Raw genomic sequence first — 15,749 nt, forward strand, 5'->3', positions numbered from 1 at the left:
TTTCTCTGTTGTTCCTCCTCCCATGTATGCGTCTCTCCTGGTCCCAGACAGTCCCCACCGTGCTTAAAGCAGGATAGGGATGCAAAGGAAGACTCAACCCAGCCTCTAATATTAGCAGGCTCATCGTGAGCCAATGGACTACTATTTCGTCTTCTCTCAAGTTCCAGAAGGACCCCAACTCTCACCCACTCCACAACCCCGTCTCTGGAACCTATTCACTCTCAGGGTGCCTCCTTCACTGATCTAATGACCCCCAATAGACCGACTAGGAAGATAAGAAAACTAGTGAACCATGTCAGTTTCTCAGACATCCTTGCTCTTTTGTTCCTCCCCTGCAACAACTTTTCTGCCCTTCTCTTTTGTCACCTGTCCTGTCCTAGATTCCTTGTTTTCCAGCAGATTTGGGGAGCGACTGACAGGTTTGGGGATCCAAGTCAAGATACACAGTAGGAAAGAAATGCCCTTCTTATGAAACCCCTTCTTTAAGATTAGCTCCTTTTCCAAAGGCAGGGCTAGCACAGAAGCTGGGCTCCCTCATCTCCCAGGAATGGATCCTGAATGTTTGAGCTCCACAGGTCTGACCTTCCTCAGGATGCTTCTGGGCTCCGCACCCAAAAGCCCCCCAACCCCTTGCTATGAGGATGAGCGGCCCTTGTCTGGTGGGTCTGAAGGAGTGACCTGTTAAGACCAAAAACTTTAAAGTGACTCAAGCACACTTAATTTCTTCAATTAGCTTTAATTTCTAACCACTTGATTTAATCAATCCAGCAGGAATTGTGGTGGGAGTTCCAGCCTAAGAGGCGGACAAGTGGCTGAGGGTAAGATTGTCTTTAGGAGCAGTGCCCTGCGATTGGATCTCCCTTGGCTCTGGAGGAGCCTCCACAGACCTGGCATAGAAGCTGGGCATAGAAAGTGCTTGGGCAGCTCCTGTTGAGGTTGTTTTCCAGGAGAGAATGGACACTCTCATTTGGAGTTCTTGGAATAGGTATATGTGAATAAACTGGTAAAGAGAAGGGCCTTTACAATGGAGGGCAAGGAGCCCTCTGCTTAGTGCCCCATGCCCTTGACTCATCCTTATTCACTTGGAGGAAAGGCTAGCAGGAATCCAGAAGTGTCCAAATGGGTTGGCTTGCCTCCTCAATACCACTACGTTTGGAGATAAGGGAACTAACTCCCTTATCCCTCCTTCTACCCAGAGGGCAAGGGAGGTTACAGCTCTGTGAACCCAACTGGCCTCTACTAGGGCCAGGAGACTCAGAGGAAGGAGGAGAGTTCACAAGGATGGGTAGGGGTCCCCTAGCCAGATGGGAGCAACACCTAGGAGATTACCTTACCTCTATGTTTGAGGAATGAGTCTGGGCAACAGAGATTAAGAAAAAAAAAAAAAAAAAGGCAACACTAAAGACAGTCCCACACAAATCAATTTTTAATAATTTCAACTTGCCACCAGCTCCAGATCCAGCTGCTTTGGGGGTTTATCACCAGGGAAAATACTAAATGCCCCAGGCTGAGCTATCCATTCAGTGATCAGATGACCCAGCCTGTGATCTCTTAAGAACCTACAACTACACATGGCAGCCTGTTAGTGGATTCTCTGGAACTAGCGCATAGCTGCTTAATGTTAGAGCCAGAACTCTGGTTGCCAGGGAGGGCAAGTAACCCAAAGAGATTTTAGGTTAAATGGATAGCAGCCCAGGTGGTCCCAGACATGCTCTCACTGCTGAATTCCTCCACTTATTCCTAGAATATACCGGTGCTGTTTGCTCCCGCCATCCTGAGGGCTTTAGAAAGTGCTTTAAAAAGGGACGATCTCGAAGCAGCAGCTATTTCAGAGGCAGCTGTGGGGAAAGCCTATAGAGATTCCATGGAAGCTATCCAAGGGAGGAAGCACAAGCCAACTCCCCAAAAGTCAGATTTGCCTGTGGCCCCACCCAGAATCTGAGTGGACAGAATAGAGGCCTTATGCATGATGCTCACCTGGCCTGTTTCAGATGGAGGGCACCCTACCCCCAGAAAGTTCTCTCCCTCCCAGGCACTAAACCACGACAGGAACAGATTCCTCCCCAGAGGAAATTCTCAGGCAGGTTGGATGTAAACAACAGCAGGGTAAGGGGGTGGAACACGTGGAGGGGAGCTTAGCAGAGGCAGGAGAGGCTGCCAGAGGAGGGGGGGCTAGGGAGGCGGGGGAGCTGCTGGAAAGGGAACCAGCAAAGTAGGCACCTTGAGGGCTCCAGAAAACCTGTCAATGTTTATTTCATACATACCCTAAAGACAGAGTAAATGAGATTAGAAACGAAAAGTTAAGGTTGTGACCCTATTGTGCTGATGGGTCAAATGGGTCAGAAGGAGGGGAAAGATAACGGTACTCCTAGTGCCAACACTAAAATTCAAAAGGCAGTGGCCAGACAGCAGAGCACTGGGCAGATTCTCATCTCCAGTTTCCCAGAGGAGTCAACTCTGAATTTAGAAAATAGGAAAACTGGCTGGGCACGGTGGCCATGTCACGGTGGCTGACAGGAACAAACTCTAGAGGATGTGAGAAGAACATCTAGGCTCCCAGCACTTTGGGAGGCTGAGGCGGGTGGATCATGAACTCAGGATATTGAGACCATCCTGGGTAACATGGTGAAACCCCATCTCTACTAAAAATACAAAAAATTAGCTGGGCATGGCGCACACTCCTGTAGTCCTAGCTACTCAGGAGGCTGAGGCAGGAGAATCGCTTGAACCCAGGAAGCGAAGGCTGCAGTAAGGCTGAGATCACGCCACTGCACTCCAGCCTGGGTGACAGAGGGAGACTCCATCTCAAAAAAAAAAAAAAAAAAAAAAAAAGGAAAAAGGTACCCCATTCCTACCCTACCCTAAATCTGAGCCAAGGGTCCTGATAACTGGACAAAGTGCCAGTGGGGGCAGGGGACACAGATTTCAAGCCAAGCACAGCCCCAGGCCCAAAGGAAGCAGGATGTAGCTCCAGCTATATCTGAGAGTTCATCTGTTCAGAAGCCGAGCAGAGCCACTGACTTTCAGGGTGCTGGCATTACCCTGAGGCTTGCCTCACCAGCTCCCAAGAATTAGTCAGTAGCTACAGCTTGTAACCTCAAGATTGGAAATGTGAGGGGCTGTTAGGGAGCCCACTCTGGAAGTCCCCATATTCCTGGAGGCCTCTCCCCACTGTGCCCACCCATTCCTCCCCAAATAAGATTATCCCTAGCTTGACCCTCTTGCCCCTGCTGCCCGAGCTCCACTGAAGTGTAGTCTTCACCAAGAGAACTTGGTATCTGTGTTTCTCTGCAACCTCGGGGGCAGCCCCCTCTCCCCTCACTCCCCCTCCAGCCCATGATCCTCATGGGTAAGGGCAGTCAGAGGCTGCTCAGTTAGGCGTGGCCTCAGGAGATAGTGGAGAACTCCTTGAGCAGGACTTCTTGGCTGAGTGTATGGAAGGCCAGGTTTCTCCGGACGTTGGTGCTAATGGATCGAACCTGGGAAAGGGTAGGTGGGGAAGGTGGGAGGGCACAGCCAGAGAGAAAACAGGAGAGAGTCAGTTCCAAACGGGAGAGGACAGTGCCTGCTACACAGGTCACTAGAAGTCTCTCTCTTAGGAAATGAACCCTTAACAGCTATTATCCCTGCAGGCAAATGAGCAAACAGTTCCTTGACAGCAGGGAAGGAGAGAAGAGGGGCTGATAGGAACAAACTCTAGAGGATGTGAGAACAACATCTGGGCTCCCGGGGAGGTAGAATCAGGCACAGACAAGAAAGGAGGGCTGTGGCTGGCCTCTGTCCCTGCTTTGGCTATGCAGAAGGGGGACTGGGCTGCTTAGTGATCTGATGGAGGAGGAGAAACTGAGGCCAGAGGACTCATGCTCTAGTACCACCTCTCTTTAGATGTGTTTCTAGTCTCTTCACTCTCCCTTTGGATTTATCTACATTTTCGGGTTGGCAGGAGTGTTTAGAGATGCAGTCCTTTTCTGGCATAGATGGTAAGGGTATGATCCAAGGAGGCCAATTTCAATGGCCAGGGCCAGGTGACACTGCTAGTGAGTCCCAGCTTGGGAGCAGGGCCAAGTATTCTTAACTCCTATAGTACTCCTTCTAAGATGCCTGCCCACTCGAGAGGAAAGCCTGGGGTGTATCCTTGCCATGTGCCCACTGCTCACCTCACGTACTCTCTACCCACAGAACCCTGCACGAAGTGTTGCCTGGGTCAGCCTGGGAAAAGCCTGTAGAGAAAGGGTCAGAGGGCCCAAGTCCCTACTCTGAGAGGGTTCCAAGAGGAATCTGGCAGACTCTTCAAGGAGATTTTCCCATAGGAAATAGCTGTGTAGATTGCCTGAGAAACAAAAAGGGAGGGAGAAGGACAGTGTGTCCTCCTGGGCCCCAAAGTCTCAGAAGCTTTCCTTCAATTTCTGCTATGCTATAGGAAACTTAATGAAGTCATCAGGAAGGAAGCAGAAGAAAGGGCAGCATGGCAAACAGCAGGAAATTTGAGCTCATTAGCTCCAAACTGGACCAGACCCTCTTTTCTCCCCTGTGCTAGGGGAACGAATATGAGCAGAAATGAGTAAGGCCATGGTGAGTGTCTCAGAGCCTCAAGATACCGCTCCTGTAACCCTCTCCAGCTCCTCACAGATTGCTCTCTGTTAACCACTGGCTCCCAGTACTTCCTCCACATCAACTTAAAGACTTGCCAACCATTCCATAAAAATGCTCTACTCTGCTATCACTTTACAGTAATGATTTCTGTGTTCCAAATGAACTCACCCCAGAACATGTCTTCCTGACCCTTTGGAAGTCCAAAATCCTGAGGAATGTCATGTCAGGAACAGAGTTGGGCTATGTTTAGCACAAGACAAATGATCTAAAATGCAGTGCCTTTACCACACACTTGGCATGGGGTAAGTAAAAGCTGAGCTGATGCAAGTTCAGCCCCAGCAGAGGGAGGTCTAAGGATAGGGAAAGTGGGTACAGAGGCCTGCATGTCCTGGTCTCAGTTCCCAGCCAGGATGTTTGTGTAAAACCAAGCTGGTAGGGTGACAGGACTGCAGGGAGGCTGAGCTTTTCTTGAGAACAGCTCAGAGTACAGGGCAGGAAAGGGACCATCAATAGGGCTAGCTCTGTGGAGACACTGACTGGGAAGTCAAGTAGGAGGCACAGCAAATGCTCATGGCTCCAAGTGCCCAAGGGTTGGGGCTGCAGGAAGCTGAGTGATTGGAAAGCAGGGAGCAGAGACTGGAGAACTAGATCGGGAGGGGACTCAGACCAGCGGCCAGTTAGGAGTTTGGGAAGAAGTAATTCCATAAGAAGGGGAAGAATCAATTACTCTTATTAGTTGCCCTGAGGACAGGTTAAGGAATAATGAGCTAGATCTGCCCCTGGGAACACACATCAAACCCCAGGCCCAGCTGGAGCATGGGTCTCCATGGCTGCAGAGGAGAAGTAGGCAACACCACCTCAAATAGCATCTTCTCTTACTGCCTGGTACAGTGGCAGAGAGAAGTTGCATACCCCATCCCAGCAGACCCCTCAAGTCTTGTTTTATCTGCCCTTAGCAAACCGCAGTTGTCCCCTAGAAGCCCATCTGCACAGTAGAACCCAGTGGCTGCGGGTGGGCCCTTAAGACACAGGCAGAGGTGGTGGGGCACTTACCAGCTCTTTGAAGAAGGCAGCTTCCTTGTGCTGCTCTGAGTAGCGCTCATACTGGTCCAGGCCGTCCTGCAGCTTCAGTGTGAGTGTGTCATAGTTGGCTCTCACCACCTCCAGCACCTGGGGGACATCAAGAGCCAGGCAGGGTTTAGGCCATGCAAATCCCACATCCCTTAGCTCCACGCTGCTGATCTACTGGTTTGGGTTTGGTCTGTGACAACACCCCCAAGAAACCTTGCTCATTACTTATCTTCCAGAAAATAGCCTGGCTACAGGGAACGATGCCTCAGGTTTCTGGGACCACTTTCTCTCTCTCTCTCTATTTTTTTTTGAGACTGAGTCTCGCTCTGTCGCTCAGGCTGGAGTACAGCGGTGTGATCTCAGTTCACTACAACCTCGGCCTCCCAGGTTCAAGCGATTCTCCTGCCTCAGCCTCCCGAGTAGCTGGGACTACAGGGACACACGACCACAGCTGGCTAATTTTTATATGTTTTAGGAGAGACGGGGTTTCACCATGTTGGCCAGGCTGGTCTCGAACTCCTGACCTCAGGTGATCAACCCACGCTGGCCTCCCAAAGTGCTGGGATTACAGGTGTGAGCCACCAAGCCTGGCCAACTTTCTAATCTCTCTCTCTCTTTTTTTTTTCTTTTTGAGACAGAGCCTCACTCTTATCGCCCAGGCTGGAGTGCAGTGGTACAATCTCGGCTCGCTGCAACCTCTGCCTCCTGGGTTCAAGTAATTCTCATGCCTCAACCTCCTGAGTAGTTGGGATTACAGGTGTGTGTCATCATGCCTGGCTAATTTTTGTATTTTTAGTAGAGATGGGATTTCTCCATGTTGGCCAAGCTGGTTTCTAACTCCTGACCTCAGTTGATCCACCAGCCTTGACTTCCAAAAGTGCTGGGATTACAGGCATGAGCCACTGCAACCACCGCGACTTTCTTTTTTTTTTTTTTTTTTTTTGAGACGGAGTCTCGCTGTGTCGCCCAGGCTGGAGTGCAGTGGCCGGATCTCAGCTCACTGCAAGCTCCGCCTCCCGGGTTTTTACGCCATTCTCCTGCCTCAGCCTCCCGAGTAGCCGGGACTACAGGCGCCCGCCACCTCGCCCGGCTAGTTTTTCGTATTTTTTAGTAGAGACGGGGTTTCACCGTGTTAGCCAGGATGGTCTCGAACTCCTGACCTCGTGATCCGCCCGTCTCGGCCTCCCAAAGTGCTGGGATTACAGGCTTGAGCCACCGCGCCCGGCACCACCGCGACTTTCTAATCTCTTCTATTCCCTGCCTTTCCTGAACAGCCCAGCCTGGCCACCAAGTCTGTTTACTCTGAGTATGGTAAAAGAGCATGAGAAGAGGTTATAGAACAGTAAGCATCTCAGCTTACCAGTATCCCTGACACCACAAATGTGCTCTCAGCCTTATCCTGAAGCTTTCCCTGGCCAGGTTGTCACAGTTGCTGAGTAAGACTTTGCCAATGTCTCCTTCCTTCTCCCATTCTGGGAACCACATTTCTTCAGTCTTGGGATGTTCCTCAGCACCATCTGCTACTTGTTTTCATTGCTCAGTGCCAACTCAGTCTTCTTATCCAGTGCCTGGACTGAACTTCAGGGCATCCCAGCCTTTGGGTATAGGGTACGCTTTCAAGACTAAGCTAGAGCCTTTGTTCTGTGGGGTTTTCCTCCCACAACACCTCTCTGATTTTCTATGTGGGGAGGATTCAGACTTCCACTGACTCCAGGAACCTTGAATATCTGTGGTTACAGAAAGAAGGGATTGTTTATAACCAGGCCAGATGTCACTTCAGCTTATAAGATCATGAATCAAAGGCAGGGGCAGTTGAGGGAGAGGCACTACACATCAAATCAGAAGAAGTGAGCTAGGAAGAAAGGGGAGACCAGGAGAGGGGATGATCATTCACTCTGATCATCAGAGTGAAGCTGATCTGACCTGGAGGAAAGCCTATGGCATTGTGGAGCACTCCCTGCTCAGTAGGGAGCTTGGAGGAATTAGTGAGTGACAATGAACACACAGCTCTGACAGAAGGGGGTGGGGAGTTGGGAAGACGAAATAAGCCAGAGTCAGGATGGAGGACAGGCTCCTGAGGGGCCCAAAGGTGCCTCTGCACTGCTCCCTGTACCAGTCCAAATTTGTGCCAGGTAGACTTCACTTGGTAGCAAACACTCTGGCTGCCAAAAATTCCTGAGGAGAGAGAAGGGCTGGACGGCACAGGGAAGGCTTGTGTCCCTATGGGAGAGTTACCGAGTTTGGTTTGGGAAGGAAGGAACGGCTAGGGCAAAGGTCTGGCCCAGCTTTCTTCCCTTCAGACACCCAGTTCTACAAGATCATTCTGCCTGGTGTGTCCCATAGACTGAAGTATAGGCTGGTTCCTCTGCTTCTCATTCCATTTTTCAGTTCCGTAGGCAGGAGGACTGGTACCCAGCAACAGCAGTCACCCACAAAGTAATCTGGTCCTCTCATGCACGTGGGCTGGACTCGTGGCTGGAATATCTGCAGCCAAGGTCTTGGCTCAGAAGTGAATGGCTCAAGCCCAGAAAAAGGCAAAATTCCTCTAAGATGGAATCAGCCCCTAGGAACCAGGCAGAATAGAATAATACATGTTTTCCTATGCCCTGAAATCTGGGGAGCTTCATTTATGCTTAAGACCCAGCAACTTGGACTCAGCCTTTCCTGAGGGGTATCAAGTGCCAAAGGACAAACGTCATGCTAAAGTCAATTTCTGCGAGAGAAGTTACTGCATGTGAAGAGATGGTTGTACCTTTTGACCACATCCTGAGAGCCTCAGGCTGCAGGTAAGGCTGCTTTGATCACCTGGACTTTCTCCTCTTGCCAGGGCAGGGGAGAAGGTCTAAGGTCTCACTTAGAAGAGTGATTTCTTCCTATCCCAATAAATCTGGCTTTTGCCAGCATGGTTTAGTTTAGTTTGTTACAGGGAGGTGAGAGCAGAGAAGGTCCCTGAGCTACTAGCTCCTTGGAAGAAAACCAGAAGCAGCCGGACATGGTGGCTCACGCCTGTAATCCCAGCACTTTGGGGGGCCGAGGCAGGCAGATCACCTGAAGTCAGGAGTTCAAGACCTAGCTTGGCCAACATGGTGAAACCCCGTCTGTACTAAAAATACAAACATTAGTGGTGGTGCACACCTGTAATTCCAGCAACTTGGGAAGCTGAGGCGGGATAATAGCTTGAAACCCGGGAGGTGGAGGATGCCATGATCTGAGATCGCGCCACTGTACTCCTGCCTGGATGACAGAGTGAGACCTTGTCTCAAAAAAAAAAAAAAAAAAAGAAAAAGAAAAAGAAAAAGAAAAGAAAACCAGAAGCCTGGCTGGACTTATGGTGTTCGTGATCTCAGCTCTCCTCTTGTCCAGACACTGCCTGTTGCCACCTCCCCCTTCCCTGGCCCTTTCTTTTTTTTTTTTCTTTTTTTGAGACAGAGTCTTGCTCTTGTCGCCCAGACTGGAGTGCAATGGTGCAATCTCGGCTCACTGCAGACTCCACCTCACAGGTTCAAGCAATTCTCCTGCCTGAGCCTCCTGAGTAGCTGGGATTACGGGCCCCTCCCCCTACCCCCAGTTTTTTTTTTTTTTTTTTTTTTTTTGTCTTTTTAGTAGAGACGGGTTTCATGATATTGGCTAGGCTGGTCTCCAACTCCTGACCTCAGGTGATCCACCTGCCTCGGCTTCCCAAAGTGCTGGGATTACAGGCGTGAGCCACGGCGCCCGGCCTTCCCTGGCCCTTGCTTGTGGGCTTACTTCCTTTCTTCCTCTTATACCCGAGGAAAGTTGCCTGTCAGTTCATCTAGTCTCTGCTGTCTCCTGCCCTTGTCACTTTTTTTTTACTCCCAAGGGAAAAAGATATTCTAGGCTCAGGTCTGGGCCCCAACCCATCCAAGACTTCAGAACACTAGCAGGTACTTGCCTAGCCTGGGACTTTGCTTTCTGTAGTTTCAGACTTAAGGAACATGTCTCATTTGAGTCTCAGCACTGGCCTGGGACATGGTGAGGGCCACACTTAGGCAGAGAGCCATCTCCCAGAGCCTCTGCCTAAAGGCCTGAGGCTTTACCACAATTTGCAGCCGCAGTATCTGCTTCCTGGCAACTCTAAAGGTCCCTCTCAGGTTGAAATCCCTTTCCAATCCATCAGGTAACAGTCTATGCCCCCGCAAGCCCAAGGCTACCTTCTTTCATCGGCTGTTGGGCTTGTGGGCTTCCTAGAATCATGCCAGCCACCTCAGCTCAAGGTAGCCTCAAAGCCCGTAAGTCACCTACAGGTCACATGCTCTCCAAGGAATCCTCACACCACCACCTATGACCCTTAGGAGACAGAGAGTTGAGTCTTGGCAACAGCCTGATAGAAAGTTAACTGAGCTGGCCAGGCACGGTGGCTCACGCCTGTAATCCCAGCACTTTGGGAGGTCGAGGTGGATGGATCACGAGATTAGGAGATCGAGACCAGCCTGACCAAGATGGTGAAACCCTGTCTCTACTAAAAATACAAAAATTAGCTGGGCACAGTGGTAGGTGCCTGTAATCCCAGCTACTTGGGAAGCTGAGGCAGGAGAATCACTTGAACCCGGGAGGCGGAGGTTGTAGTGAGCCGAGATCATGCCACTGCACTCCAGCCTGGGTGACAGAGTGCGATTCTGTCTCAAAAAGAAAGAAGAAAGGAGAGAGAGAGAGAGAGAGACAGAAAGAAAGAGAGAGAAAGAGACAGAAAGAAAGAGAAAGAGAGAAAGAAAGAGAGAAAGAAAGAGAAAGAGAAAAAGAAAGAAACAGAGAGAGAGAGAAAGAGAGAGAAAGAGAAAAAGAAAGAGAGAGAAAGAAAGAACGAAAGAAAGAAAGAAAGGAAAAGAAAAGAAAAAAGAAAAGAAAATTAACTGAGCTGGGAGTTCTACTCTTGTTATGGGACTTCAGACAATTCACCTAGCCTCTTATTATGGGACTTTAGACAATTCATCTAGCCTCTGGGAGTCTCAGCCCTTTTCTCTGTAAAATAGAACTTGAACTCACCTTCCTAAAATGACATGGGAATAAAAGTTTTTAAGTTCCTGAATAAAAGTTTTAAATAACATACAATTGATGGAAACACTGTCATCCCAATGGCTACACAGCTACCTAGACAGCTCCTATGACTCAAAAGTAACTACTTTCACAGTCCAGGAAGTACCTGCCTATTTCAAACTGTCCCAAAGATTCTATGTGCATAAGTGATTCTTCACCACAAAGGAACATCTTCTGGGTTCAAGTGGAAGACAAGGGATACAAAAATGGACTCAGTTTCAAAGATCTCATGCCCTCTTCTTTGCCTCAAAACACTTTGCCTCAACTTAAGTAAGGGGAAAACAAAGCGGGCAATGTTTGGGAGGGCCTAAACATCTGCCCCTGAAGTCTCTGGAGGTAAGGGGCCTGGGAGGACAGCGAAGTCATCAAGAACATAGGATTGAGGTCAGAGACCTACGTTTTAGTTCCCAGTCAACCACTAATTAGCAAAATAAATTTATGCAAGTTTCTTAATCTCTTTGAGCCTCAGTTTTCAGTATCTATAAAATGAAGACAACAGCATCTACATCTTGTAAGGCTGATGTGAAGATAACATGAGATAATGATTATACAATGCCTGGCACATAATCAATAGTCAGTAATGGTTACTAATTTTATAATGAAAGATTTTCTGGTGACAAGGAGTATTTGGAGTTATGGCTGTCTCAAGATAGTTCTAACCATAAGCCAGGGGCTAGGGCCTCATACTTCTTCATTCAGCCTATGGCAGATTCTGGTGAAGAGAAAACAACATTGTCTATTATTCTTTTTTTTTTTTTTTTGAGACAGAGTCTCACTCTGTCGCCCAGGCTGGAGTGCAAAGGCGCGATCTCGGCTCACGGCAACCTCTGCCTCCCATGTTCAAGCAATTATCCTGCCTCAGCCTCCTGAGTAGCTGGGATTATAGATGCGCACCACCATGCCGGCTAATTTTTTTTGTTATTTTTAGTAGAGATGGGGTTTCACTATTTTGGCCAAGCTGGTCTCAAACTCCTGACCTCATGATCCACCCGCCTCAGCCTTCCAAAGTGCTGGGATAACAGGCATGAGCCACTGCACCAGGCTAACATTGTCTATGCAATATGAAAGCAAGCCTCTCACAATGACCTCACCATTCTCAGTGTAACTAGCAAGGCATCAGCCAGAACTCAGAGAATGGCCAGGATAACTTTGGTAGTGCAAAGTGACACAGGTTATACTAAAGAAAAACTAAACAGAGAGGGCTGGCTTTGCATGATGCAGGTTGTGAGGCTGTTGGCTACATCAGGATCAGGATGTCTTCAAGACAGGAAGCAGATGAGATCCTAGTGCACAAGGTTAGTTCAAAATTGTTGACAAGGTTTCAGACACATACACACCTTAGCACACATAATATGCATTCCTCACAGACTATTCAGTAGCCTGTGCTCCATTTATTTCAGCAAGGCCTTTGAAACACAAAATAATTTCTACCCTGAAGATAGCAGTGGCAAAACAAGAATCGCCAACATCGAAAAGTTCCTGGCAATGGCTATTCAGTCTCAATGCCAGAGGGCTTTGCCTTGTGCCTGAAAAATTACTCAGTTTCGAATCTCTGTTGACCTGAATTCCCAGCAGAATAACAGTGAGAGGACAACTAAATAATAGGATGTGACCTGGCAGCAAACTTGTGTTCATTAGTTTCTTCTCAATTTAAGCTGACATTTACAGTTTAACCTGTTTGGGGAAAACATGGGAAGCTGCCACCAGCCCTCTCCCAACCAGGGCAACATGTATGGTCTTTCCTAGGGGCCAGGCTGCCAGATGAGGCTGAGACCACAAGATACTAACAGAGAAGCTTACAGAGACTTCTTACAGAATAGAAAATAAACCAGGAACCTAACAGGATGGTAGTGGGGAATAAAGAGGCTACAAAATCAGAAACCTAGGTTCAAATTTTGAACCATCATTTACTAGTTATATGACTTTGACCTGGGTTTTAGTTTCCTTAATGGTGAAGTGGTCATAATACTATCGTCTTATAACATTATGAAGATTAGAGATAGTATACAAAATAAATATAAAAAATAAATGATAGGGCCTAGCAAATAGAAGGTGCCAAATGGATGAAGGCTGTTGAGATGGAAACAAATAGAAACAATGAAAATAGAAAAATGGAAGTATCTGATGTGAGGGAGGGGAAAAAAGAAAAAGTGTCTGATGTATTCGAATAAGATGAATCAGCTTGTTACATGGTAGCCAGGAGGGCCTGGAGTTATTCCTAGCATCTGAGGATAGCCATAAGGAAAATCATACCTTTTTTTTCCCTTTGAGACAAAGTCTCGCTCTGTCACCCTGGCTGGCATGATCTCAGCTCACTGTAACCTCCACCTCCTGGGTTCAAGTGATTCTCCTGCTTCAGCCTCCCAAGTAGCTGGGATTACGGGTGCCCGCCACCACTCCTGGCTAATTTTTGTACTTTTAGTAGAGACAGGGTTTTACCATGTTGGTCACATTGGTCTTGAACTCCTGACCTCAGGCGATCTGCCTGCCTCGGCCTCCCAAATTGCTGGGATACAGGCGTGAGCCACCACGCCCGGTTATCATACCTCTTTTTGGCCAAGTGCTACTACATGGACAAAACCATAGAAATAATAGTTCTGGATCAGGTACAGTGGCTCACACCTATAATCCCAGCACTTTGGGAGGCCAAGGTGGGAGGATCGTTTGAGGTCAGGAGTTCAAGACCAGGCCCTGGATGACGGAGTGAGACCCCGTCTCTATGTTTTATTATTTTTTTGAGACAAGATCTCACTGTCATCCAGGCTAGGGTAAAGTGGCTTAATAACAGCTTACTGCACCCTTGACCTTCTGGGCTCAAGTGAGTCTTCCACCTCAGCCTCCCAAAGTACTGGAATCACAGGTGTGAAAAAATATATGCATATATTTGTATATACTTATATAAAATAAATTATATAAAATATATTTATATAAATTATATAAAATATATATTATATATAAATATATATACACTCACAGGTGTGAAAAAACATGCATATATTTGTATATATTTATATAAAATAAATTATATAAAATATATTTATATATTATATATAAGCATATATAAAGAAAAAAATAATAGTTGTGGGAGGAGCCTTTGAAATCACTTACCTAGTTCATGGCCCTCATTTCACAGAGGAAGAAATAAATGTCCAGAAAGATTGGAAATTGCCCAAAGTCATAAAACTGGGATTATATACCAGAATTTTCTCTCAATCCAGTGCTCTTCCTATACTAGCAGGCTGGTCTAACCTGGGGCACATTCTTTTTTTTTTTTTTTTTTTTGGAGACGGAGTCTCGCTCTGTCGCCCAGGCTGGAGTGCAGTGGCCAGATCTCAGCTCACTGCAAGCTCCGCCTCCCGGGTTCACGCCATTCTCCCGCCTCAGCCTCCCGAGTAGCTGGGACCACAGGCGCCCGCCACTTCGCCCGGCTAATTTTTTGTATTTTTTAGTAGAGACGGGGTTTCACCGTGTTCGCCAGCATGGTCTCGATCTCCTGACCTCGTGATCCGCCCATCTCGGCCTCCCAAAGTGCTGGGATTACAGGCTTGAGCCACCGCGCCCGGCCACCTGGGGCACATTCTTGAGTTTACAGGCTAAACTTGGGTCTTCAGAGACCAAAGATTCGAGGAATTCAAACTTCCTTCTCCTAAGAAGTTTGGAAGTACGATTTGTGGAGAGCTAAGAAAGTAACCTGGTGAAGCCTTGATTTGCTGTTTGAGCTTTAATGATAGCCGTTTACTCACTTTAGCTGTTTACTACCCAGCTCCTTAGGGCTCCAGGGTTTGACAATTTTCAATACTAGCAGTTGAACACCCCGCTTAACCCTGTTGATAGTTGGTGTAAACCAACAAAATTTTATAGACCACTCCAAACTCATTATCAGCAATATCTGATTTTGGCTGCTATTTTGATTACTCCATACTCATTTTAGATGAAAGCTTGAAATTCAAAGGTCTTTGATCTTTAATTGGGCTTTTCAGGCCTCTGCCATCCTGTGGTCTTCAGGCTCGGGGTAGAGTCAAAAGATTCAATAAATTCCTTCTACAATGAATGCTCCTATCTCAAGGCTAATCTTCCATTTTCCCAAAGAGACTGTCATCATTCTGTTCCACTTCCATGCAGTTCTGCTTTAACCCTAACTCCTAATCATAAAAAAATTAATCTCTGGATGACTTGAAACAGATAAAGGAGTTAAAATGGAATCAGGAGGAAAAAAAGATAAAAAGGTTTTTTATAGGATTTTCATAATAATTTCCATCCATCTGTCCCACTGGATTCTTGATTCTACTTTAGCTGTTTACTCACTAGAGAATATGATTTTTTGAACCCATTTCTTCCACAAAGCAGGAAAGGACAGCCTGAGTCATCAGACTCTGAAAACACAAACAAGAGCATCACCAGGCTAAGTCCAGACACTGCCCTTGCTTCTCTTTCCCATAATGTGGAGGGGGCTGGGTAGGCACTACTTATTCTGCAAGCTGATAATGGAGAAATAATGAGTTTGTTCCATGGCAAGTTGGGTAATGGAGTTTATTCCTCATGATGTTTCAGGATTTTGGACACATCTATCCTGGTGCCCACAGAATCAAGAAGCAAGAAGTCTGGACCACAAAGCAGGTATACAGAAAAAAAAAAAAGAAGGACTGAATAATCAGATTTGCTCCCCAAGCCACCTTTCTAAACTGTTCACTGCTCTGACCTTTCTGACCTCCTAGTCCTAGCATAATTGTCTTATCCTTAAAAGAAATAGTGCTGGGCTGGGTGCAGTGGCTCATACCTGTAATGCAAGTACTTTGGAAGGCCGAGGCGGGCAGATCACTTGAGGTCAGGAGTTCAAAACCAGTCTGGCCAACATAGTGAAACGCCATCTCTACTAAAAACACAAAAATCTGCCAGGAGTGGTGGCATGTGCCTGTAATCCGAGCTACTTGGGAGGCTGAGGCAGGGGAATCGCTTGAACCCAGGAGGTTCAGTGAGGTTGCAGTGAGCCAAGATCATGACTGGCGACAGAGTGAGACTCCACTTCAAAA

At 47.5% G+C, this 15,749-nt stretch overlaps 1 protein-coding gene across 1 annotated transcript in view; it reads right to left on the bottom strand.

The window, feature by feature from the left end:
* Positions 1–1,403: 1,403 nt before the first annotated feature.
* The window catches only part of ARMH3 (armadillo-like helical domain containing 3), a 226,895-nt gene continuing 212,549 nt past the window's right edge, over positions 1,404–15,749 (bottom strand). Inside the window, exons 25-26 of the mRNA XM_025397660.1 lie at positions 5,647–5,763; positions 1,404–3,479 (exon numbers count right to left, since the gene is read on the bottom strand). Coding sequence (XP_025253445.1) covers positions 3,387–3,479; positions 5,647–5,763 — 210 coding nt within the window. The 3' untranslated portion in view covers positions 1,404–3,386. The remainder of the gene's footprint in view (positions 3,480–5,646; positions 5,764–15,749) is intronic.

The sequence above is a fragment of the Theropithecus gelada genome, chromosome 9 (genome assembly GCF_003255815.1).
Source record: "Theropithecus gelada isolate Dixy chromosome 9, Tgel_1.0, whole genome shotgun sequence".
Classification (NCBI taxonomy): domain Eukaryota; kingdom Metazoa; phylum Chordata; class Mammalia; order Primates; family Cercopithecidae; genus Theropithecus; species Theropithecus gelada.